Source organism: Anomaloglossus baeobatrachus (assembly GCF_048569485.1).
Source record: "Anomaloglossus baeobatrachus isolate aAnoBae1 chromosome 5 unlocalized genomic scaffold, aAnoBae1.hap1 SUPER_5_unloc_20, whole genome shotgun sequence".
NCBI lineage: Eukaryota > Metazoa > Chordata > Amphibia > Anura > Aromobatidae > Anomaloglossus > Anomaloglossus baeobatrachus.
Genome location: NW_027441796.1, coordinates 316415 through 343934, shown reverse-complemented (window position 1 = coordinate 343934; position 27520 = coordinate 316415). Strand labels below are relative to the sequence as shown.

General features: G+C 50.3%; 1 protein-coding gene across 1 annotated transcript in view; it reads left to right on the top strand.

Annotated features, from left to right (window-relative positions):
• Positions 1-4591: 4591 nt before the first annotated feature.
• Positions 4592-27520, top strand: part of LOC142258983 (uncharacterized) — a 29094-nt gene continuing 6165 nt past the window's right edge. Inside the window, 6 exon segments of the mRNA XM_075331524.1 lie at positions 4592-4737; positions 4867-5046; positions 5129-5252; positions 19713-19780; positions 23968-24091; positions 24175-24288. Coding sequence (XP_075187639.1) covers positions 4666-4737; positions 4867-5046; positions 5129-5252; positions 19713-19780; positions 23968-24091; positions 24175-24288 — 682 coding nt within the window. The 5' untranslated portion in view covers positions 4592-4665.

The following is a 27520-nucleotide window of genomic DNA, read 5'->3' as shown; positions in this document are numbered from 1 at the left end:
TGCACAACCTGTCACTATACACACGCAATTTTTTATTTTTCTTCAGTTTTCGCCTTTTCCCTTTTGAGAAATAATACACGATTGTGAGATTCAAAATTTTTAATTATTTTTCTTCTTTTTTTTTTCTATCTCTGTAATATCATCATCAATTTAGTTTTTCAACACAAACTCTCCCATTTTTTAACACAATAAATACCATAACCTTTCTTCTCTTCCCATTGTTTATCATGATCCCCTATAAAGGGCTGTGGATAGTGCCTCCAGCCAGTGTATTACTACGATCCCCAGTAAATTCCACAGTTCTAGACTCTCAGCATTCTGTTATATTTCCAAGAAATATTTTTGTATTATTCTTTTTCTCTTTTTTCTTTTTGCTTTTTGTTTTGTAATTTCTATATTGTTGCGATATTTGTTACGTCCAGGACTTTTAAGTTGTCTTTTAATACATTATGTTTTAAATCTTGTTGCCGTTATATGATAAGTCGATTGTTGTAAAATAATGAGTTATGATTATTTATTCCATAATATCTCTACATACATTCTTATAATGTATGTATAGTAATCATAGGCCTTAGCTTGTATGAAGTGTGTTTGTGAGGTTGGAGAACTTCTAGCTAGCATCTGACATGATTAAATCAAACCTGGCTGACAACTCAGTGCTATTTTTCTATGTGGTTTCTTAGCGATGGACTGGAATTAGCATTGAAGCCCTTCTAAGCATTACTTTAGGTCAAAGGTCAACTAGCCTCAAAGCCTTCTATACATTCTTTAGGTGAAAGGTCAACTAGCTGGTTTTGGAAAACCTGTTCTGCGCAGGACACTACGTGTGCAGATTTAGGACCACGTGACAATGACTTAATGCATGGGCTAAAACTGAGAATGAGTTATATTAGGTTTTTGAAGACATGTTTAAAGCCATGTAAAGACACAAGTGAGGAAAGGAGGGTGTGTTGAAATGTATTTTAGCTTGACCACATTTCATAGAGTTTGGAATGCGGACCATTCTCAACCAGATGGAAGACTGCCTGCATAACATCACAGCTATGTAAGATAATGGACTCTTTCTCTATCTTTTTCTCTCTTAACTCAATTCTAACTAAAGCCAAGCATTATTTTCCTGTAATGATTTTTTAACCTTTATTGAATAAACCCACATATGGTTTGCACCTATATTTCTCTTCAATCATTATATACTGGCTAAGCATAATATACGTCAAATCCTATTTTTAACAATTGTCCCGCCAGTATTTGACATACAGCGGCCGATCCTCTGACGTATCTGTATGTATATATGTATATATATATATATATATATATATAAAATATATATATATATATATATATATATATATATGTGTATATATATATATATATATATATGTATATAGGTTCTTTCCTCTGTAGTAGACTGTTGATTTTACCTTGATGTCCTGATGAAGGAGACTGAGTTCTCTGAAACGTGTCGACCTGAATAACAGCATAAGAAGATGAAATAATCAACATCTGATTTTCTGGTGATAGCGCGGCATACACCCGATCTTTCCCCCGTTACGTCTGAATTCGCTTTCGCTGCCACCATCCTTTATGTGCATTTAGGAGTTGTGACTGGCACAACCCTTATAGGTTAATGAAATTACCAGGTAAGGTAACAGATAAGCCAAGGTAAGACCCTGTCCTGCGCTTCTATCCACAGTATTTCCTACGTACACTGTGATGTTTAGGCAGAGACTGAGTGAGTTGCGTGATGAGCGGTGAAGTCTGAAGTCACCTGAGGTCAAATTACCTGCTGTCACAAGTGGGGGACCGTGGGAACCTCCAGCTGTGGCCACGGCTAACCTGAGTGACGTCACCACTGATCGCTGCTCAGTTTCTGCCTGAACCTCACAGCGGGTGGTCATGTACTGTGACTACATGTAGCAGAGCTTGAATCGTTGTGTAACCTCGTGTGGATTATGTTGGACTTGCACAGGTGTTTTGGGGATTAATAAAGTGGTAAAAGCGGGTATCCGCTACATACACTGTGTACACATGGCTCCGCTACATATACATTGTGCACCCCCGGCTCCGCTACATACACAGCTCCACTACTACACATAGTATATGATAAGTCGATTGTTGTAAAATAATGAGTTATGAATATTTATTCCATAATATCTCTACATACATTCTTATAATGTATGTATAGTAATCACAGGCCTTAGCTTGTATGAAGTGTGTTTGTGAGGTTGGAGAACTTCTAGCTAGCATCTGACATGATTAAATCAAACCTGGCTGACAACTCAGTGCTATTTTTCTATGTTGTTTCTTAGCGATGGACTGGAATTAGCATTGAAGCCCTTCTAAGCATTACTTTAGGTCAAAGGTCAACTAGCCTCAAAGCCTTCTATACATTCTTTAGGTGAAAGGTCAACTAGCTGGTTTTGGAAAATCTGTTCTGCGCAGGACACTACGTGTGCAGATTTAGGACCATGTGACAATGACTTAACGCATGGGCTAAAACTGAAAATGAGTTATATTAGGTTTTTGAAGACATGTTTAAAGCCATGTAAAGACACAAGTGAGGAAAGGAGGGTGTGTTGAAATGTATTTTAGCTTGACCACATTTCATAGAGTTTGGAATGCGGACCATTCTCAACCAGATGGAAGACTGCCTGCATAACATCACAGCTATGTAAGATAATGGACTCTCTCTCTATCTTTTTCTCTCTTAACTCAATTCTAACTAAAGCCAAGCATTATTTTCCTGTAATGATTTTTTAACCTTTATTGAATAAACCCACATATGGTTTGCACCTATATTTCTCTTCAATCATCATATACTGGCTAAGCATAATATACGTCAAATCCTATTTTTAACAATTGTCCCGCCAGTATTTGACATACAGCGGCCGATCCTCTGATGTATCTGTATATATATATATATATATAATATATATATATAGGTTGTTTCCTCTGTAGTAGACTGTTGATTTTACCTTGATGTCCTGATGAAGGAGACTGAGTTCTCTGAAACGTGTCGACCTGAATAACAGCATAAGAAGATGAAATAATCAACATCTGATTTTCTGGTGATAGCGCGGCATACACCCGATCTTTCCCCCGTTACGTCTGAATTCGCTTTCGCTGCCACCATCCTTTATGTGCATTTAGGAGTTGTGACTGGCACAGCCCTTATAGGTTAATGAAATTACCAGGTAAGGTAACAGATAAGCCAAGGTAAGACCCTGTCCTGCGCTTCTATCCACAGTATTTCCTACGTACACTGTGATGTTTAGGCAGAGACTGAGTGAGTTGCGTGATGAGCGGTGAAGTCTGAAGTCACCTGAGGTCAAGTTACCTGCTGTCACAAGTGGGGGACCGTGGGAACCTCCAGCTGTGGCCACGGCTAACCTGAGTGACGTCACCACTGATCGCTGCTCAGTTTCTGCCTGAACCTCACAGCGGGTGGTCATGTGCCATGATCACGTGCTGTGACTACATGTAGCAGAGCTTGAATCGTTGTGTAACCTCGTGTGGATTATGTTGGACCTGCACAGGTGTTTTGGGGATTAATAAAGTGGTAAAAGCGGGTATCCGCTACATACACTGTGTACACATGGCTCCGCTACATATACATTGTGCACCCCCGGCTCCGCTACATACACAGCTCCACTACTACACATAGCACTGTTCAATACACATCGTACACATGCGGCTCTGCTCCATATACGTCGTACACACATTTTCAGCGAATTGTGATCAAGACCGATCAGGTCCAAATGTTTTTCTTCTAAAGTCGCTCAATAAATCTTCTCCTCACCTGAACTCATCAATAAAGAATTCAATTTAGCAAAGATTGAAATGAATTTGAAGGGGTCACAAACATACGCAACAGGGGTCACATACATACGCAACAGTGGTTTTCTATAACCGTCCACTGACACCGCACCTCATCCAGTGTGTGCATGCCAATATAGGAGTATACTGAGGAGCTGATCATGTGACCCCTGACTCCTCCCCTCCATGTGACATCATCACAGGTCCTGGAAGCACAGAGCAGCCATATATCTAGTGTGCGGCTCTGCAGGTGGAGGTGTGTGGAGATTCCCCATTACTGGGGCAGGCGGCATTAACCCCTTCAGCTCTGAGACTTTCTTGTAGTTTTTCTCTCTCTGATTTCTATGAATCGTGAGGTTTTTATTCTTTTTCCTCTGATAGATACAAACGCCCCAACTATGAGAGGCCGGAAGTGAGGAAACCTGTCTGCCCTCAGTCCTCGCCCCTTTCTGCCCTCGGACCCTTTCCGCCCTCAGTCCTCGGCCCCTTTCCACCCTCGGTCCTCGGCCCCTTTCTGCCTTCAGTCCTCGGCCCCTTCCCGCCTTCAGTCCTCGGCCCCTTTCTGCCCTCAGTCCCTTTCTGTCCTCGGCCCCTTTCTGTCCCCGGTCTTCGGCCCCTTTCTGCCCTCGGTCCTCGGCTCCTTTCTGCCCTCACACAGTATAATGTTCCCCCAGAATGTTCTCATTATATGTTTCCTCTTATTCTCTCCAGTAATTGTATTATTACAGCGGATTCTTTATGATGTTACATCGTCATCTTCTCCCCATTCAGGTCCCTACAATATCGGATCCTCTCAGTGGAGATCTTCTATAGAAGAGAATTCTCCTGATTGCCCCGTGAAGGAGGGATATGGACAGGGACAAGATGGCGGAGAGGATATTACACCTCACCCTAGAGATCCTCTTCCGGCTTACTGGAGAGGTGAGAGATTCTGATGACGTCACATTACATCATTCTTATCTATGGGAATAACAGATGGACAGAACTGGAGAGGTGAGGACTCTGGAAATGTCTGGAGTGAGATTTATTACTGTGTGTCTCCATAACCAGGATTACACAGTAGTGAAGAAGACCTCTAGTGAGCGCTGTCAGGCCCCTGTGTCTGAGGGATGGGGAAGACCCCTGAGCCCAATCACGGGGCCTCCACCTCACCTCCCGATACATGAGGACATCAATGACCAGAAGATCCTAGAACTCACCTACAAGATGATTGAGCTGCTGACTGGAGAGGTGACACTGCTGGGAATGCTGGGACATTATACAGTAACGCTATGAAGGGATCGGGGGGTGACGGTATCATTGTATGTGTCAGGTTCCTATAAGGTGTCAGGACGTTACCGTCTATTTCTCCATGGAGGAGTGGGAGTATTTAGAAGGACACAAAGATCTGTACAAGGACGTCATGATGGAGGTTCCCCAGCCCCTCACATCACCAGGTAATAGACAGGACTAAATACACACGGCCTATAATTATCTGTATGTAAGGAATGAATTCAGTCCCTGTATGTGTCTCCTCCAGCTCTATCCAGTAAGAGGACAACACCAGAGAGATGTCCCCGTCCTCTTCTCCCACAGGACTGTAAACAAGAAGACCCCGATGCTCCTCAGGATCATCAGGTAGATGGAGAGAAGGTGCCATGAAATCTCCTATGATGTGTAGACGGCTGTGAAGGTCTTGTGCTCAGTCTTATTTTATCCTCCAGTATTATATGGTTTATACTTGTGTAATGAGAGCCAGGGTTGGTCTGGCCCACCAGGGTAGCGGGGAATCGCTGTACAGGGCCGCGGGGCCGCCTGTGTCTCAGAGCCGGCGTTTATTGGTGGGCAGACTCAGCAGCTCATCCAGGGCCCCCACGCTCTAAGGGGCCCCCAGCCTTTCAATCATTAACTTCAGTGATCGTACATATTCTGTACGATCACTAATGTTTCTGCAGTTGCATGACTTTTAGTGACATCACATGTGTCATGTGACTCACCAAAGGTCCTAGCGGTGCACTGCGGGAGTCCCCAGGCCTGCACCGATGAGGTGTGCAGGCCTGGAGACTGCGCCGGTATTCAAATGTATGCGCGTCTTTCAGGCGCGCGTACATTTGTACAGTGCGGCAAGTGACAGGAGGCAGAGCAGCGCTGCACAGCCCGCACCGCATCCGGACGTCATCACCAGAGGAGGAGGATGCGACAGGACTGAGGCAAAGGAGCGCGCCTCAGTCCTGCACTGACATCATCATCACCGGGCCGCAGCTGCAGGGATGAAGAGGAGGACGTGCAGGCACAGGTGAGCGCTCCAGAGGAGCCGAAGATGTACAATAATTTTACATGAGGGGCTGCGGGTGGGGGAGGGACGGTGTTATTTTACAAGGGGCATAAAGAAGCGGTTGGGGACTTTATGGATCATATTATGGGTCAGTGGGGGACATTATAGGGCAGTGGGGGACATTATAGGGCAGTGGGGGACATTATAGGGCAGTGGGATACAGTATAAGGCAGTGTGGAACATTATAGGGCAGTGAGGGACAGTATAGGGTAATGGAGGACATTATGAAGCAAATTGGCGCATTATAGGTCAGTGGGGGATGTTATGAAAGAAATTGGGACATTATAGGGCAATGGGGGACATAATAGGGCAGTGGGGGACATAGTAGGGCAGTGGGGGACATAATAGGGCAGTGGGGGACATAATAGGGCAGTGGGGGACATAATAGGGCAGTGGGGGACATAATAGGGCAGTGGGGGACATAATAGGGCAGTGGGGGACATAATAGGGCAGTGGGGGACATAATAGGGCAGTGGGGGACATAATAGGGCAGTGGGGGACATAATAGGGCAGTGGGGGACATTATAGAGCAGTGTGGAACATTATAGGGCAGTGGGGGACATTATAGGGTAATGGAGGACATTATGAAGCAAATTGGGACATTATAGGGCAATGGGGGACATTATGAGGCATCAAGGATTGTGGAAGGCAGCGTAGTATAATGAGGAGTGGGGGGGATTTATACAGGGATGTAGTTGGGGGGAGATATTATAGAAAGAGCAAATTTTTGGGGGACATTTTGGAAAGGGGCTCTTTGTGGGGCTATTTTGGAGAGGAGCAGTGTGGGGGGATATCTTGTGCAGGAAGCAATTAACATCCCCTTCTGATTCCACTTGTTTCCCCAGACATTAAATAAAAGGGGCCAGAATGAGAAACATACATTATTAGTTTATGGTGGCACGTGGGGCATCATTACTGTAGGGGCAAATAAGGGGACATTATTACTGGTGATGTGAAGCCCCACAAGTGCAGTGTCGGTGCATTACCTTCAGGGACTCCACGCAGCTGGATCCTGTCACAGGTAGGAGATCTTCTTTTAGGATTGTCGTGACGCCACTCTCAGAATTGCGGTCAGTGGGACCGCCACTGCAGGTTAAGGGATGCCTGGGGCTGATGGTGGGTGCAGCCAGTTGTAATAGCCTCCTGAGAGTGAGGCAAGCCCCAGGGCCCTGTGTAGGTGTGTAGAACCACAAGGCGCAGAATAACTCCACACAAGCAGAATGTCTTTCAGGGGTTTTACTCACAGTTGATGGCAGGGTGAGTAACCCGGGCGTAGCTGGGATGAACCAGGCTGGAACCAGGTATCCTTCAGGCTGACTGATGAGGGTGGCTACCGACTCGCCTTCCTTAGCCCTTCTGTGGTTTGTGGTAACCCCGACTTTTAGTCCCTATGGGGGTCACCCAGGGAAGTAGCTGCTCCCCTCTTTTGTTTGCCGTTTGCTTGTCGCCTGGACCAGATCACTCCAGCTGCTTGCCTCCTGTGAACTATGGGCCCTAACTGTGGCTACGTGGCTGCGGCTTTTGTGGTGTTGTGGCGTGGGCTTTAAGGGCCCCACACCGGCAGGTTTAGCAAGGAAAGGTGGATCTATCCCCGCTTCGGGATCTGCCGCCCGTTTGGACCTGGTACTCCCTAGCAGTCTCCTTACTTCCCACTCTGTGCTCTCTCTTTAGCTGGAGATGGGTTTCGGGTAGCACTCCTAGGTGACCGTTCTCCCCCGTCGGTAGCCACTGCGCGGACGCTGTCAGACTACAGCAGCCCAGGGGAAGGGGTCAGCTCTCCTCGGAGCTCCCTGGACTCTGCTCTGAACCGGCTCACATCTGGGACCTTCACTGCTGCTCCTCCTGTCAGAGCTTCACTTTCCTGCTCCTCACTCCTCCACACTCTGCTGCAGACTCTAGACTGTTTACTCCTCCTTCTCTTTTCCCTTTTGTGCCTGCCTACGCCACCTAGCAACCAGGCTCTCTACCACACCCCTTGAGTGGAGATGGAGGCTTCGCCCCCTCCACTCCTCAAGTGGAGGTGAAGGCTTTGCCCCCTCCTGGGATCCCCAGGGGTCCTCTCAAAGGTACATGTGTGAGACCTGATCACTATGCGCCTGTGTAGTCACACCTCGGTCAGCCTTCTGGATTACCTGTATTGTACTGTCCCCAGCATGGGTGCAGTACTCAGTGGTGCCTGACCAGGTCAGGGGCGCCACATTCCCCCTTAGTTATCACCAGCACGTCCTCGGGCTGCAAGACAACATTTTAAAATGCATAAAACATTAAAACATGGTAAAACTTTTAAAACCACCAGGTACCATACATCACCACCCTCCACCCACAAGTCCATTATCCCACCCTAAACCCTCTCACGTTGGCCGCGCCTTCAGCCACTTCTGGCAGGATGTAGAGGCGGCTTTCATGGGCTGGTGGTTTTCAGGGCATACCTGGCCTGGTGGATCCGCGCCTTCAGCCTCTTCTGGCAGGATGTAGAGGCGGCCTCCACAGTTGGTGCTGACCAGGTACCCTCTTTGTGGTGGAGAGCCAGGCCCCATAAACAGGCGTGCTCCCTGGTTGCAGGCGAGCCAAGGCCCCATAAACGGACGTGCTCCCTGGTTGCAGGCGAGCCAAGCCCCTAAACAGGCTGGCTCTGGTGGTGGTACCTCTGGGGTAACTATGTACACTGCGAGAGTTTGTGGCTATAGCCAGTTCATAGCCTTAAGGTTTATGGGTTTCTCACATTAGTTCATGTGGGCACATTCTTGAACTTTAAAACGTTGCAAAACAAACTTTCCAAACTGGTCAAAACTTGCTGTACTTTACTTAAACTTAGGCGGATTCCTCTTCACCAGGGCTTGGGCCTGTAGGGCTGCGGCACCTGTTGCTTTCTTGACCTTTTTCTTCATCTGTAGTTGTCTCTTCAGTAGGTTCTTTGTCTTTTCTTTCCTTATGGCTGTCTTTCCTTTCTTCTTTGGGACATGGCACTACATCTAGCGCGTACCACCCTCTTTCTCCTTGGTGCATGGTAAACTGTACGGAGTCTCCCATTTTTAAGTTTCTGCCAGGGTGTCCTCTGGGCAGATGAGCTCTCACATCTCTTCTATTGACGAAGATACCTTCTTTGATACCAGGTGCAACAATGAACCCGTATCCTGACTTTAGGCTGAAGTCCTCCACTACTCCTTTACAAAGGGGTCCTCTGACCTGGGCTTTGGCTCTTCTCAGGAACCGTTTTTCTTGTAGGTCTCTGGCCGTGACTTCTCTCTGCTCTGGGGATGGCGGTGCAGGGAAAGACTGGGTTCTACTGCGGCGCTGTATCTTGCGGGTTGGATTCTGCGAGGTGCAGCTTACCAGCTCCCAGGTGAGGCTTTGGGGCAGATCTTCCTCAGCAGAAGGTGTCAGGTCTTCCTCGTCCCAGCGGGAATATGGCAGCATCTCCGGCTCTGGGACTAGCACTGCTGCTGGCTCCGGGGGCAACTCCTCAGCTTCTTGCCCTCCTCTCCCCCTTAGTTCTTCGCTGCACTCTGGTCGTGGCAGCGCTGGGGATGAGTGTTCCTCAGCTGGCCCAGGCGGTGGACTCTTCGGCGTGGTTGCCGCAGGGGTTGCCTTAGGGGTGTGCGGAGAGAGCATGTACTGGTCCACCATCTCCTGTGGGAACTTGGCCTCCAGGTCAGCCTTCAGCTGCCAGTATGCGGAGTCTTCACCTATCAGGGATTTCCTAGTAGGGACTTCCTTAGGCTGGGGAGCGGTGTCTGCTCTGGCCTTGCAGGCCGGGGTAAATGGTGATGCAATCTCTTGGCGGGCCGCGCCCTGTATGGCGGCGGCCTGGTCTTGGCGGGCCGCGCTCGGCATGGCGGCGGCCTGGTCTTGGCGGGCCGCGCCCTGTATGGCGGCGGCCTGGTCTTGGCGGGCCGCGCCCTGTATGGCGGCGGCCTGGATCGGCGTCGTAGCTGCGATGGGATCTGTGCAGGCTGGGCTGGGCGTCGCTGCAGGGACCGGGTCTTGGTGGGCCGAGCAGGGCATCGCTGCGGCGGCCGGGGCTTGGCGGGCCGAGCAGGGCATCGCTGCGGCGGCCGGGGCTTGGCGGGCCGAGCAGGGCATCGCTGCGGCGGCCGGGGCTTGGCGGGCCGCACCTGGCATGGCTGCGGCCTGGCTCAGCGTCGCCGCGCCGGGCGCCTCTTCTGGGACCGCGGTCGTAGCAGCAGGGGTTGGAGCACTTGCGCTGGCCGGGGCAACTCTGGACTCACCCATCAGTGGCACCATCGGGATCTGAGTCGTCGCCGCTCGATCTGGCAGGCGTCGCGCGGCTCCCTCCTCGTAGGTCCGAACCGCCGCAGCCATCTCCAGAAGCTCCGTGCGTCCCTCACTGAGCTGTCGCATAATCCTGGCCTCCAGCTGATCGCAGAAGATAGCGAGCTCCCGGCACCACCAGGCAGCAGAGCCTGGTTCTGGGTATCCACGTCCGGACTCCATCTCTTCTCTCTGCAGCAGCAGGCTTGTGGCTCTCTTTCCTTCCCGCCGTCTCTGGACGCTTCCGCTCTCTTCACAAGCGAGGTCAGAACTCTGCAGGGGATCTCTGGGTAGCCACACCTCTTCGTGGGCGGTAACTTCTCCCAGCGCGGGCTGCTGTTGTTTTTCAGCGCGCTTTTCATGGTGGCAATATGGCGGCGCTTCCAATTTTCCAAGCGGACCGCCCAGGCACATGGTCACCTGTCTGAACAGGTCTAGTCCTTATCCTGTTCGTGACGCCAGATGTGAAGCCCCACAAGTGCAGTGTCGGTGCATTACCTTCAGGGACTCCACGCAGCTGGATCCTGTCACAGGTAGGAGATCTTCTTTTAGGATTGTCGTGACGCCACTCTCAGAATTGCGGTCAGTGGGACCGCCACTGCAGGTTAAGGGATGCCTGGGGCTGATGGTGGGTGCAGCCAGTTGTAATAGCCTCCTGAGAGTGAGGCAAGCCCCAGGGCCCTGTGTAGGTGTGTAGAACCACAAGGCGCAGAATAACTCCACACAAGCAGAATGTCTTTCAGGGGTTTTACTCACAGTTGATGGCAGGGTGAGTAACCCGGGCGTAGCTGGGATGAACCAGGCTGGAACCAGGTATCCTTCAGGCTGACTGATGAGGGTGGCTACCGACTCGCCTTCCTTAGCCCTTCTGTGGTTTGTGGTAACCCCGACTTTTAGTCCCTATGGGGGTCACCCAGGGAAGTAGCTGCTCCCCTCTTTTGTTTGCCGTTTGCTTGTCGCCTGGACCAGATCACTCCAGCTGCTTGCCTCCTGTGAACTATGGGCCCTAACTGTGGCTACGTGGCTGCGGCTTTTGTGGTGTTGTGGCGTGGGCTTTAAGGGCCCCACACCGGCAGGTTTAGCAAGGAAAGGTGGATCTATCCCCGCTTCGGGATCTGCCGCCCGTTTGGACCTGGTACTCCCTAGCAGTCTCCTTACTTCCCACTCTGTGCTCTCTCTTTAGCTGGAGATGGGTTTCGGGTAGCACTCCTAGGTGACCGTTCTCCCCCGTCGGTAGCCACTGCGCGGACGCTGTCAGACTACAGCAGCCCAGGGGAAGGGGTCAGCTCTCCTCGGAGCTCCCTGGACTCTGCTCTGAACCGGCTCACATCTGGGACCTTCACTGCTGCTCCTCCTGTCAGAGCTTCACTTTCCTGCTCCTCACTCCTCCACACTCTGCTGCAGACTCTAGACTGTTTACTCCTCCTTCTCTTTTCCCTTTTGTGCCTGCCTACGCCACCTAGCAACCAGGCTCTCTACCACACCCCTTGAGTGGAGATGGAGGCTTCGCCCCCTCCACTCCTCAAGTGGAGGTGAAGGCTTTGCCCCCTCCTGGGATCCCCAGGGGTCCTCTCAAAGGTACATGTGTGAGACCTGATCACTATGCGCCTGTGTAGTCACACCTCGGTCAGCCTTCTGGATTACCTGTATTGTACTGTCCCCAGCATGGGTGCAGTACTCAGTGGTGCCTGACCAGGTCAGGGGCGCCACAGTGACATATAGGTTAATTTTGAGGATACTGTCTTCCATGGGGGGAACAAGAGTCTGACGTGGTGTAGAAATTGGGGAAATAGTGAGGCATGTGCTCTGGGAGTGATCGGCTATAGGTGACTGTTATTTTCTGCAGAGTCGCGTCATGGCAGGAAGAAGTGATGACGGTCAGCTCCGGATGAAGAGAAAATGTGAAGATGAATAAAGTCAGCTGGAGACGTCAGTGGTAAGTCAGTGTGTTACATGAACACACACACACACACACACACACACACACACTATAATTAACACTATTTACAGAGCTCCTGTGTATAATGTCACTGGTGAGCACTGTATTACCTATACACAATATACAGAGCTCCTGTGTATAATGTCACTGGTGAGCACTGTATTACCTATTCACTATATACAGAATTCCTGTGCATTATGGCACTGATGATAATATTAGTGTTATTAGCATTGTAGTTTTTATTCCTGATCATTATTGTAGTATTATATGTCCTTGTGTGGTAGTAATATGTTCTGTGGTCATGTTGTACTGATATTTGTCTCATGTGCGGTATTATTTGGTCAATATGTGGTGTGGTTAAAGTGTTGTGGTATTTCTCCCTTGTATGTGGTAATATTCGGTTACTATGTAGTCTAATTATGGTGTAGTAGTATTACTCTCTGGTATGTGGTTGCTTTTGATCACTATGTGTTGGTAGTATGTTATCTGGTCATAGTGTCGCGGTATTTCTCCCTTGTATGTGGTATTAGTCAGTCACTTTGCGGTCTGGTCACAGTGTGGTGGTATTTCTCCCTTGTATGTGACTGTATTTGGTCACTGTTTGGTGGTAATATACGGTCTGGTCACGGTGTGGCGGTATTTCTCCCTTGTATGTGGAATTATTGGTTGTGTTGTGTATGGAGGTCACTTTTTCTCTCTATAAGGGGGAGATTATTTCCAATAGAAATTAAATACTTAAACATTTAACCCCTCCCTGTCCTGTGACTATTACACTGCAGCACATATGCAGAGGTACTCCAGTGAAAGCAAGTAATCACCTTTACTAAGGCCATGTGCACACACTGAGTATTCAGTGCGTTTTTTACCCCAGTTTTTTAAGCCAAAACCAGGAGCGGTAAAATCAGAGGAAAAGTGTAATAGAAATACAGGCACCACTTCTGTATTTATTACCCACTGCTGGTTTTGGCTACAAATACTGATGTAAGATACTGACCAAACACTGAACGTGGCCTAAGGATAAGTGATAACTTATTCATCAGTGGGGTCTGATTGCTGGGACCTGCTCCGATCGTGCAACTTTTATCCCCCATTACACTGGAGCTCGTGTCCGACTCGACCCCTGATCCGTTCATTCCCTCAGTGGCTGCGAGCGCTGGGCTTGTTATTATCTGGCTGCTCCACAGAGGATGAATGGAGCTGCGGTCACACACCCCACCCCACAGAGGATGAATGGAGCTGCGGTCACACATCCCACCCCACAGAGGATGAATGGAGCTGCGGTCACACACCCCACCTGCCGCTGCAAAAAGTTCCCCAATCTTCCGATCGGTGCGGTTTCCACTGGTCTGGTTCCACCGATCAATAAGTTATCACCAACCGAACCTGTAGATCAGTGATAACTTATTTTCACCAAAGACCCCATTACTGCAAACTACTGTAATTGTACATCCCAGTTATGGTGCACAATAGAGATGTGCAGAATCCGCCTGTGTATGTGCCGCCCCCACGCCTGTAGCAGCCTGGCTGCTCAGATCCGGACCCGCTACGTCGCTCGAGGAATCCTCCGGACCCAGGGGTCACGCGGACACGCCAAATAAAAGAGGGACGTAGTTGTACAGGCTTGGCCGTACTCGGTTCATGACACCACCCATGGTGTGTGGTGAAGTGGGACACCACTGCTGCTGTTGTGGGGCACCTGGGGGAGATGTAGTGGCAGCTGGATGTTAACCCCTCCGTGGGTAGGGATGGTTGCCCCGGGGCCCAGTGTCTCTGTGCAGGGTATGGCGATGACAGGGGGCTGCGCGCCCGAACGTATCAGGGGACAGTTTGTTACTCACAGTCACTGAACCACATGAGTATTTTAGTAAACCAAGGGTGCCGGTGGCCGCGGCCGGTTGTACTCTGGTCCCCCACCCGGGCTGGTGGTCGCCGTCTTTCGCCTCTGCACTGTGTTTCCGTAGATTTGGACTTCCCGGTCTGGAACACGGGAGTTCGCTCCCGGTTGGCTGTGTAGCTGAGGAGCCGTGCCCGCTGACGCTGACCCGTGGGATTCAATGGCCCTGGCGGTGGCCCTTTCCCTTTTTGTGGGTGGTTGTCTGATTTTGGGACTTTGGCTGGGACAGTACCTGTAATTCTGCCCTCAATCAGTTAATTATTTATGCCATCAGTTCCGGTCCTGGCTTCAGGGTACGAGTACCACCTCTGTGCACGGTTTCGGGGTCGGGTCTCTCTGGTGTCTACACCGGCGGGCTTCAACCCTTCTCCGGTCCACTTCGGATCTCCGGCTGCCGTCTTCACGTCTCCTGCGGACGGAGACCGTCTGCCACCTAGCCAACGTACCAGGGCTCCAACCCTAGCTCCTGTCAACTTAAACTGCTCACTTGACTCCTCACTGACTGACACCTTCTGTGTCCCGGCTTAAAACTAACTGTTTTTCCCACCCCGAGCTGTCTAGACCCCTTGGTGGGCGTGCCCTAACCGCCTGGTCCCGCCCACTGGTGTGTCTGTCTGGCCCTAAGGGGGGGTGACTAGGAGTTTAATTGACTTCGTTGTAACCCTGTGAGGGATGGTGTTATGTGGGGGCCTAATCTGTGACTCCTGGTTTTGCCAGGGCATCACATGTATACAGTCAGCGCTCCACTATAGCAGGGATAACACTAATGGGTGTTTATATTTAGCTGTAGGGTGAGCCCCTAGAGTCAATTCCCCTGTTAGGCCCCAGACACCACAATCCGACTCTGATGAGAGCGGTGGAGATGGCAGGATTAGGAGAGATAAGAGCTTTGTTTCCTTTTAGTCCTCGTTCACACTACTGTACTTTCAGTGCTGTCCATAAAATAACACAACGTCTCGTCCTCAGACCATTGTTATTGGATGTGGCGGTGCAGATGGGGATTTTCTTTCTCACTGACTGAATCTGTGTGTAAGAATAATCCCAGCATCCTCTACTGTCTTCTGTAAATCGGAGGAGACTCGTCCATTCAGGTCTGTGTCTGCACAAACCATCAGATTCCCACCAGCTCCACCATACAGCAGACATTGTGTTACGGGTATGTGGCGCCCCTGAGGCTTCCGTCGCCACAGGTCATTGCACCCCATCAGCGGTGTGATGCCCCATTCTGGGAGAGGAAGAGAGTGAACTCCGGTCCCCTGGTAAATCCACACTACACCCATTGCTAGGGACACACAGGACCAGGGAAAGTGGCAGGCAACCCTCCCATGCTGCATGCTGAGAGGGGCTGTAAGACCCATCCCTGCTCCCATAGGGTGGTAGCTTAGCAACTGGGGAGGTGGGAGGAGCCACCAGAGAGCAGATAGAGAAAGGAAGGTCAAGTTAGTTTCAGTTTACCTCAGGGAGTGAGAGAAGCAGCATGTAGTTGGAGAAGGAGAACGAGAGAAAGGAGGGAGGAGGAGGCCTGCTGAGGCAGGCAAGGAGGAGAAAGAAGAGAAGGAAAGAAAGGGTCGCAGGGCCGCGGGTAGTCCTGTAGGTACCACGAGCTGTCCTTGTTGGGTACCGAAGCCGAGGGCCCAGAGGCGCTACGAGTAGCTGCAGGCTGCGGTGGCCTGGTCCACAGTGACATCGGTGGAGTGATTAGCTGCGACAGGGGACGGTCCCTAGAAACTGGAGGAGTGAAAAGACAATCTCCAGACAGTAAAAACCGAGGCCCAGGGAATTGCAAGCTCCCAGGGCCAGAACCCAGAACAGACCTTCAGAAAAGGGGTAATCAGCCGACAGGTGACCCCCCAGCCTGGAGGCTGTAATGGAGGCCAAGCCAAGTCCATCTAACTAAGGCAAGGCTAGTGAAGACAGCAGAGAAAGAGACACTAAGAGAGAAGGGTACCGGATTTCACACTCTGAATCAACCAGAAGACGGAGGTCCCTGACAGCGGTCCCAGCAGTCCAAGGGCTCTGCCTGCCCTGACAAGAACTGTGAGTAAAAGAACTTGAACTGCACCTCTGAAGTCGCCTCAGTTATTTCCTCTGCATAGACATTCACAAGCACCAACTGTGCCCGGGCATTGCTCCACCTGTGGGGAGCAGTACCACCATAGCTGCCATCACACCATCCCGGTGGCCTCACACAGCAGCGGCGGCTTATTAGCCGCATACCACAGGTGGCGTCACGAACACAAACTTTAACTTAAGCCACATATTCTACTGACACCCACCAGGGCCACGGAGCCGGGCCCAGCCACCACTGACTACCACCGGACTAGTCCGGCCCGGCACCGGGTGTCCCATAGCCCTGGGGTGGGCGACTCAACTTTTGGCGTCACGAACAGGATTTTGTGCCCGGTCTAACCGGGTACTGTGCGCCTGAAGAACCGTGTGACAGACTGTGTACTTTACTGAGAAACCGCCGCCATTAGCGCAGCTGAGAGCGGGAAGAAGGGGGGCGTGCAAGAAGAAAGGGCGCGAAGAGAAGCCCCGCCCCCTTGTCCAAGAAAAGCGCGCGAAGCGGTGCCCGCCATAGAAAGCGGAAGAAGAAGCTAAAAGGATGGACGCCGAGCAACGAGCGGCCAGAGGAGGAGTGGCCGAGCCGGGACACGCACCTCAGAACCGGGTTGTGTCCTGCGTCCTGGAGAGCGGAGAAGATCCAGCCGCCGCTGCAGAACCGGGTAAAGAGAGTGACACCCCCAGCCGGCGGAGCCCGGATTGCCCGGTGGGGTTCCTGCCCGGTCCTCCTGCAGGCGCGCGTGCCACGACTGCAGCTCCGATACCAGCACCCTGCAGCAAGACAGCGACCACCAGAACACCGGAGATGCAACTGAGGGGTGAGTCATTTAATGCCCCTGCCGGCGCGAGAGCCCCAACCCCCGCTGCCATGCCCGCGGTCCCTGGAGAGATGCCCGACACGGCGACGCCGATCCGGGCCGCAGCTACGCCAGGTGCGGCCCGCCAAGATCTCACCGCAGCAGCGACTCCAACCCAGGCCGCCGCCATGCCAGGCGCGGCCCGCCAAGACAAGAAGGCAGCCTCAGAAGAACCGGAGTGGCGCCGCACCATGCCAGTGTGCAGCGTCTCTCCTGTCAGCAGCAGCCGCAGCACTACCTCAAGGCAGACCCAGGTCACAGAACTGAGCAGAGGTCCTGCGACAGCCACGCAAGAAACGCAGACCAGGATCTCCATGGCCTACATGCTGCCCAGGGCCCTGCCAAAGAAGGACCCCTGCAATGAAGAGTAAAGATGAAGAGCTGCTGAACTGTAAATAGCCCCTGTTAGCCCCTTATTCTTTTCGAAGATGACACCCTTTCCTACTGTACTGCCCCTGATTCTTTTTGAAGACGTCACCCCCCCCATGTTATGTGCTACCGGGCCACTGAACTGGAATGTGGGCCCCGGTGGAAGTGTATGTGGCATGTCATACCAGGCCACTGGACTTAGTGGCTGGTATGTTGTTTATGTGTCCTATGTAACCAGGCCATTGGACTTAATGGCTGGTTGATTATGTCATTTTGTTTGATTGAAAGAAACGAACTGCCGGGCTACTGGACTTGTAGTAGCCAAAAAGGTAATTAGTTGCACCCGTTGTGCCCCCTACCAGAATTATGGGGGATTTGCCAAACCGTGCAATGGACTGGAAGTGCACACTTAGAGTTTTCTTTATAAGAAGTTCGCAACGTTCACTGATATGTGCCTCCCATAAAGGGAAGAAATGTTTTATTGTTTTATGTTTTGCATAACAAAAATTTTGCAGTTTCTCCACATGTTTTTGTTGTTTTTCAGCCCGAGGACGTGCTGGGATTTGCTGTGGGGGAGTGTGGCGCCCCTGAGGCTTCCGTCGCCACAGGTCATTGCACCCCATCAGCGGTGTGATGCCCCATTCTGGGAGAGGAAGAGAGTGAACTCCGGTCCCCTGGTAAATCCACACTACACCCATTGCTAGGGACACACAGGACCAGGGAAAGTGGCAGGCAACCCTCCCATGCTGCATGCTGAGAGGGGCTGTAAGACCCATCCCTGCTCCCATAGGGTGGTAGCTTAGCAACTGGGGAGGTGGGAGGAGCCACCAGAGAGCAGATAGAGAAAGGAAGGTCAAGTTAGTTTCAGTTTACCTCAGGGAGTGAGAGAAGCAGCATGTAGTTGGAGAAGGAGAACGAGAGAAAGGAGGGAGGAGGAGGCCTGCTGAGGCAGGCAAGGAGGAGAAAGAAGAGAAGGAAAGAAAGGGTCGCAGGGCCGCGGGTAGTCCTGTAGGTACCACGAGCTGTCCTTGTTGGGTACCGAAGCCGAGGGCCCAGAGGCGCTACGAGTAGCTGCAGGCTGCGGTGGCCTGGTCCACAGTGACATCGGTGGAGTGATTAGCTGCGACAGGGGACGGTCCCTAGAAACTGGAGGAGTGAAAAGACAATCTCCAGACAGTAAAAACCGAGGCCCAGGGAATTGCAAGCTCCCAGGGCCAGAACCCAGAACAGACCTTCAGAAAAGGGGTAATCAGCCGACAGGTGACCCCCCAGCCTGGAGGCTGTAATGGAGGCCAAGCCAAGTCCATCTAACTAAGGCAAGGCTAGTGAAGACAGCAGAGAAAGAGACACTAAGAGAGAAGGGTACCGGATTTCACACTCTGAATCAACCAGAAGACGGAGGTCCCTGACAGCGGTCCCAGCAGTCCAAGGGCTCTGCCTGCCCTGACAAGAACTGTGAGTAAAAGAACTTGAACTGCACCTCTGAAGTCGCCTCAGTTATTTCCTCTGCATAGACATTCACAAGCACCAACTGTGCCCGGGCATTGCTCCACCTGTGGGGAGCAGTACCACCATAGCTGCCATCACACCATCCCGGTGGCCTCACACAGCAGCGGCGGCTTATTAGCCGCATACCACAGGTGGCGTCACGAACACAAACTTTAACTTAAGCCACATATTCTACTGACACCCACCAGGGCCACGGAGCCGGGCCCAGCCACCACTGACTACCACCGGACTAGTCCGGCCCGGCACCGGGTGTCCCATAGCCCTGGGGTGGGCGACTCAGGTACATTGCAGTTCTGTAATGGAGGAAGCTGTAAATGGTCTTGTAAATTATTAATAGCGGCTGTAAATACCGGATTGTATATGGACGACAAATAAGAAAAGACTTGTCCTAGTTTTCTGGATGAAGCTGTGATGATTCTTTATCCGGCCGTGTGATCCCGGCATTAGAGGCCGTTACATCCCGGGAAGAGAGGATTTATCTACAAAGTGTAAAATCTTTCCCTTCCCTGAATATTTCTGCCTCCGGTCACATCCCGTCTGCCGGTATAACGGGCTCCGCACCACAAAACCTACGTCCAACTCATCAATTGTTGTGTTTTGTTTTTTTTTTTGTTTTTTTTCTATGCTGCTTTTTTTGTCTTCTCGTATCATTTTATGTTTTTTTTCCAAATTGTTCAGAATGTTGCAAGTGGATCATGAATTTTGCGCACAATAGAAACGCTTTGTATTTTTTTCCTATGACCTTTGTTTGTGACTTTTTAGTCCAAAAAGTCTTGTCTTCCTAAATGGCGGCAAGTTTGCACCAAAATATTTCTGACAAAATGTCATAATTTTTTAGGTTGAAGGTAAACATACCTTTCCTTGAAAAACTATTCACACTCGGTGAACTTTTCCATGTTTTTTTTACATTACAGCCACAAACAAGTGGATTTTATTGGAGTTTTATGTGATAACAACACAAAGTAGCAAACATTTGTTAAGTATAAAGGAAATTATAAACGGATTTTTAAACATTTTAAGAAATATAACTCTGAAAATTGTGATGTGCATTAGTATTCAGCCCCCTGAGGGAATATGTCGCGGGCGGAGGAGGGGACGCTGCACTCTCCCACTGCTCGGGTCCGGCCACTGCTGCTGCTGCGGCTGCTGCTGCTCGGTGGTGGCTCGAGCGATGGGCCGGATCCCGGGGTCTCGAGCGGCGCTCCTCGCCCGTGAGTGAAAAGGGTAGGGATTGGATTGTGGGGATTTGGTTATTGTCCGTGACGCCACCCACGGTTGTGGTGATATTGGTGACACCACCGCTGCTCTAGACGGGGATCCCGGGAGCGGTGACAGGGAGCAGCTTGGTTGTTAGTTCTCCCCTCCGTGGGTAGGGGGTTGGTTGTCCCGGGGCCCGGTGAGGGGGTAGGGATGGATGGCAGGCGGGTTACGTGGCCTGGCGAGGTGCAGGGTCGCGGGGGCAGCGCTGTGCCGCACGGCACGGTGGTACTCACTCGGCCAATGATGAGGGCACAGTTCTCGGTAAAACACACGGCTGGATTGACGGGTCCCACAGACGGCTGTGGTGTTGTTTCTCCCGGCAGGTTGATGGTGACTGCCTTTCCCTGCACCTGTGTACTGTAAACGGTTCCAATGGGTTCCCACCGGTAACCCGCTCCCCAGCTTGGATATGGGCTGGAGGAGCCCCTTTTGCCCGCAGACTCCGGCCCTGGGAACTTTAGCCTTGGCGGTGACTGTGTTTCCCTCTCTCGGTTGGACTGTTGCCTTCTGTTGGGACTTGGCTGCTGGGAAACCCAGGAGGTTCCCTTCGCTAACGGATTTGGCGAATTCGCGGCGATTCCTAGCCTTGCCGGGGTCCGCAAGCCCCTGCCAGATGGTGCTGGCTTCTCTTTGCGTACCGGTCCGGTACCGCCGGGCCACCGCCCGTCCACGGTCTTTACGGTAAGCTCCAATAGGCCACTCCTGCTCCTGCAGACGGTCACCACCGTCTGCCAACCTTGCTGATCCGTCCGGGCCACACACCTGGACCAACTTCAGGCTGCTTAACTGACACTTTCCTCCTTCCACTTTCTCCTCCAAAAACTAATCTGCTTGCTTTTCCCGCCTCCAGGACTGTGAACTCCTCGGTGGGCAGGGCCAACCGCCTGGCCCACCCCCTGGTGTGGACATCAGCCCCTGGAGGAAGGCAACAAAGGTTTTCGTCTGACTTTGGTGTGCCTGACCGGGAGTGTGGGGTGTGTAGGTGTTGTTCTCTGTGGCCCCTGGCTTGTCCAGGGTGCCACAAATACTTTGCAGGACAAACCTTTCACTGCAAGTACTGCTGCCAGTCTCTTGGGGGATGCGCAAAGCTGGTAAACACATCTACAGGTCACATTTTTGCCCCTGCTACTTTATAAAACAGCTCTATCTCAGGTAAATTGGATGAAGGCGTCTGTGAAGAAATTTTCAATTCTTATTCTTTTGCTTTTAAAAATATCCATTATTCTATAAAGACCAAATTTGTAAAGTTTATGACTTATAGTTGTCCTGTGGACAGATTCTCCCCCTGAGCTCTGGATCTCTCCTGCTTTTCCTCTGACCATAGGCCTCTTGGCTGCTTCTCTATAATTAGTGCTCAGGACCAGACCAGGACTTGTCTTCTCCTTCATGTCATACATGATAGCGTTATTTCAGCGGCCAGTGATCGGATATAAAGTCTCCAGTAATTATGCTACTATACAGGATTCTTTCTGATGTCACATTGTCATCTTCTCCCCATTCAGGTCCCTACAATATCGGATCCACTCAGTGGAGATCTTCTATATAAGAGAATTCTCCTGATTGACCTATCAAGGATGGATATGGACAGGGACAAGATGGCGGAGAGGATATTACACCTCACCCTAGAGATCCTCTTCCGGCTTACTGGAGAGGTGAGAGATTCTGATGACGTCACATTACATCATTCTTATCTATGGGAATAACAGATGGACAGAACTGGAGAGGTGAGAACTCTGGAAATGTCTGGAGTGAGATTTATTACTGTGTCTCTCCATAACCAGGATTACACAGTAGTGAAGAAGACCTCTAGTGAGCGCTGTCAGGCCCCTGTGTCTGAGGGATGGGGAAGACCCCTGAGCCCAATCATGGGGCCTCCACCTCACCCCCCGATACATGAGGACATCAATGAGCAGAAGATCCTAGAACTCACCTACAAGATGATTGAGCAGCTGACTGGAGAGGTGAATAAGAGAATAGGACCTAGCATCACCAATTGTAACAGGTGCTCTGGGAAAAACCGTAGACAAGAAAAATATGAACCCCGGCACACTGTATGGTTTCCCACGAGAAAAACGGACACAAGTTCAATGTTCTTGATCTATTTTTTCTTTTATTGTGAGCAAAAATTCACATAGTAGAAAGTCCACCTCAAGACAACGTTTCGGCTTCAAGCCTTCATCTGGTCGGACAATCTGACCATCTACGCCTGCATCCAGTTAGACAAAGATGGTGAAACTTTGAAAAAGGGTGTTGGCCTGCAAAGAACAGAATCTAATGTGAATAACCCGCTGGGAAGGTTATGAAATATATAAGGTGATCCTGCAGACAGGGTTGTGACTAGAGACCTAATAACGGGTATGAGGACCCAGTGGTCACTGTGTCTGACTTTGACTGTAGTGGACTCAGGCGGAGTAGTATGTTGATGTAAATGCAGGTAGTATAATATAATAGTGCTTCGGGTATTATCACTGTGGATCAAATGTTTGCTACAAACGTAGTAACGGGTATAGGAACCCCCTGGTGAGATATGTCAAACTTAAGTAATTTTAGAATCATTAAGTAACGTCACCAGGTGTAGCAGTCAGTTAATGTCAGCACAGATAATGCAATAATGCTTCAGGTGTTATCACTCAATGCGAGTTGTACTATAATGAGGGGTTAATATGTGTTCCTGATAATGACAGGGCCAGGCTCAGTCATAATACGTGGAAGACTGGGTTGAGTTTCAGGATCTAGATGTAGGAACCTCGGATGTAGAGAGGTATCTGAGCAGGGTGGCCCTCCTTGTGTGGGTGATCGTGCAATCTGAGACGCACAGATTGCACGATCACCCACACAAGGAGGGCCACCCTGCTCAGATACCTCTCTACATCCGAGGTTCCTACATCTAGATCCTGAAACTCAACCCAGTCTTCCACGTATTATGACTGAGCCTGGCCCTGTCATTATCAGGAACACATATTAACCCCTCATTATAGTACAACTCGCATTGAGTGATAACACCTGAAGCATTATTGCATTATCTGTGCTGACATTAACTGACTGCTACACCTGGTGACGTTACTTAATGATTCTAAAATTACTTAAGTTTGACATATCTCACCAGGGGGTTCCTATACCCGTTACTATGTTTGTAGCAAACATTTGATCCACAGGGATAATACCCGAAGCACTATTATATTATACTACCTGCATTTACATCAACATACTACTCCGCCTGAGTCCACTACAGTCAAAGTCAGACACAGTGACCACTGGGTCCTCATACCCGTTATTAGGTCTCTAGTCACAACCCTGTCTGCAGGATCACCTTATATATTTCATAACCTTCCCAGCGGGTTATTCACATTAGATTCTGTTCTTTGCAGGCCAACACCCTTTTTCAAAGTTTCACCATCTTTGTCTAACTGGATGCAGGCGTAGATGGTCAGATTGTCCGACCAGATGAAGGCTTGAAGCCGAAACGTTGTCTTGAGGTGGACTTTCTACTATGTGAATTTTTGCTCACAATAAAAGAAAAAATAGATCAAGAACATTGAACTTGTGTCCGTTTTTCTCGTGGGAAACCATACAGTGTGCCGGACTGGAGAGGTGACACTGCTGGGAATGCTGGGACATTATACAGTAACACTATGAAGGGATCGGGGGGTGACGGTATCATTGTATGTGTCAGGTTCCTATAAGGTGTCAGGACGTCACCGTCTATTTCTCCATGGAGGAGTGGGAGTATTTAGAAGGACACAAAGATCTGTACACAGATGTCATGATGGAGGTTCCCCAGCCCCTCACATCACCAGGTAATAGACAGGACTAAATACACACGGCCTATAATTATCTGTATGTAAGGAATGAATTCAGTCCCTGTCTGTGTCTCCTCCAGTTCTATCCAGTAAGAGGACAACACCAGAGAGATGTCCCCGTCCTCTTCTCCCACAGGACTGTAAACAAGAAGATCCCGATGTTCCTCAGGATGTGTTTCCTCCAGCTCTATCCTGTAAGAGATATCTACTCATGTACTTTCTGCACTAATTTTGTTTACATTTTTAGACTTTCTGCTTAGTTTTTTTTTCAGCTGTATTTTCTTTGCTTCTGCTTCTTCTGCTGTTTCTAGTGCCTTCTCTATGTTGTTATGAAGGCAACTCAAAGACCTGCAGATGGTTCATGAATGCCCTGTTTCCCTGAAAATAAGACCTAGTTACAGTCAGGGCCAGCGTCAAGAGGAGTCAAACTGCGCTATGTCTTAGAAACCCCAGTCTCTTAGGGACCCCATCAGTTGTAATCTAAGGTTGATTGCTTAAGGACCTTTGATGCTGTTGCGGGCGGGGAATTGACCTTCAGCAGGAGGGGGGGCACTCGAGACGCTCGGATCCGGGCGGTTGATGTGGCTCTAGTGGCAGCCGGACCCGGGCGCAGCCGTCCGTCACCCGCAAGTGAAAAGGGGGTAGTTATTATACAGGGGAGGTTTGTCAGTGACGCCACCCGTGGGTTGCGGTGATTGTTGGTGACACCGCCGCTGCCTTGGTATGGGGGTGCTCGGGGCTGATGGAGCGGGGCAGCAGGATGTTATCCCCTCCACGGGTATGGGAGGTGTTGTCCCGGGGCCCAGGTGTTGGTGGGATGGAGTGATGGGGCACAGTCTGCGAGGTTGGACCGGATGATACCAGTGTACTCACTGTTTGAATAAAGTCACACAGAGTCCAGATAGTAAACCAACTGACGATAACCGGTAGCCTCCGGAGGGGTGTGCTTGGGTCCCGCACACCGGTTGACAGAACAGGGGCCCTTCCTTCTGCACTTTTGGTTTGTGTCTTGTGTGTTGACTAGTCCGCATGAAACGGGGAAGTCTACTCCCGGTGTCTTTTCTGTGGGAGCTGTGGCCCGCGAGAACTGAACCGTGGGATCTTAACAGGAACTTGCAGGCGCCCTATCCCCCTCGTTGGGCTTCCGTCTCGCATCTGGGCTGTCGGTGGGACAAGACTTAGAATCTTGTCCCCTGCTGGTTAATTAGAAAGATGCTTGAAGCTGTCCTCGCTCCAGGGTTCAGGGACCCCGACTGTGCACAGCCTCCGGACCGGACTCCCGCTGTCGGCACCGGCGGGCTACAACCCTGCCCCGGTCCACTTAAGGTCTCCCTCGACCGGATCTCCATCGCCTGTGGCCCAGCTCTGCCGTTTGCCACCTAACCTAGTCAGGTTAAGTAGTCCGGAGCTTCAACCCCTGAGCACCACTTCACAATCCTCTCACTTCAACTGTCTAGCACTGTTCTGTGTGTTTCCCTCCCCTGACACCTCAGAACCCCTAGGTGGGTGTCACCATCTGCCTGGCCCCACCCACTGGTGTGTCCCTATTGTCTTGGGGGGGGGTGACTAGGGTTTGATGGCTGGTGTTGGATACCTGTGTGTGGGGTTTTGTGTTGGAAGGCCAAGGAGGAGGGAGTCCTGCACCTGGAAGATGGATGCAGTCCTCTGTGACAACCTGATTTTGTCAGGGCGTCACAATGACTTCAAAGTCATGTGGCATGATGTAACCAAAGGTCTTTTAATTGCAGGAGTCTAAATGAACTGAACAGGACACAGGCTGGCATTCAGGACTGGCATTAGGGGAAAGGGAGAGTAAACTGGGCAATTTCGGAGGGCTCCCATTTTCCTAGTGGCCTTAGTGTTTATATGCCAATTATAGGACTGTTTAAGGACCTTATTGACATCACGCCATGTGACCAAATGTCTCAATTGCAGGAGTTTCAAGCAGAAGAGGAGACAGGCTGGTGTGTGTGTGTGTGTGTGTGTGTGTGTGTGTGTGTGTGTAAAATGTCAAAATGGGCAGAGCTTGGCCAGAACAAGGGTGTGATGCCACCGGTTCTCTAATTCGTAACAATTGCGGCGTTCCGTATGCCAGAAATCGTACTCCAGTCCCTAATGTCATTTTCAGTGTACATAGCCGGTCTTGATGAATTGGAGCCCAAATGTCTATCTGCACAGACAGCAAGACCCTGCTACATGCTTTCGTTATAAAGCCTAAGAATAGGCCATCAACGTTACAGTCCTGGACATCCCCGTTAAATTTTCACCATTTGTCTTTATTTTATTTTCGTCTTGGAAAAAAAATCTCTTTAAAATTGTTTATGTTGTGGATCAATGTCACAGATGTTTGCAGGTTATTCAACTGTCAAGGCGGTGTCAGGATCTGTGGAAACTACACTCTGGGTGCTAACGTCTCTTATGTCTGTGAGCAGCGCAGGGAGACACAGGCATCAAACCACAGATTTAGGCAGGCTAGCAAGAGTTAACCTCTGCTGGGTTGCTAGTTAGTGTATTTGACCAAATGCTGCGGGAAGCCAGTATCATTCTCTCCCCTCCTGTATAAGCTGGCTGGGCTATTCCATTAATGCCAGCTATAGGTTACCTATACTGTTAGCAAGAAATTGGCCATAACAAAGTATTAACTTATGGGACCACTCAGTAGTGTCCCATAAGGAATTGCCTACTCCATAAAGCATAAATGACTGGAGAAAAGAAGGAGATACGGCAAAGAACATGTGTGAAAAATTCCATTTTATTCATAAAAATATCATATATAATAAAATCACAACAATATGTGGTCAAAAGGACAAGGATCGGACAGGAGGTGGGGGAAGGTGGGTTGGGGAGGGGGGGGGTTGAGGATGTGGGAGCAACCTGCCTCTCAGAAGCAACCAGGGTGAAGAATTAAGTGACTGAGTTGCCATCAATTGTAGGACCAACCTATAGCAAGGAGCTGGTGGTGAATTGGGGCCAAGAGAGAAAATGAAGGATATGTGTCATGTGAACCACATGAGATATGCAACCAATCAGCAAGTGGGTATACATGCATGTAGTAAGCCCATCTGGAAAATGTGAAACCACAGTGGAAATAAGGCAAAGTGACTGCGCGGGGCCACAGGCGAGGACCAAGTGACTCCTCAATTTGCACATAAAGAAATGTATATATATATACACATGCACAGCAAGTCTGAGCCAGGTGCACCGCGCAATCAAGGGGCCTGAAGATATGGAAAGGTTTTCTCAATTATAATTGTGGCAAAGGAGCTGAACCAGAGGGGGGCTACTAAAGTGTACATGCAAAAATAATCACCGGCTGAGGCAGCACACCTGTAATCTCCCATTATGTACACCACAGACATGTAAGAGTTAATACTGGTGCTGCACAGAACCAAGGGAGAATTTAAGGCAATACAAGGCACAGGGTTA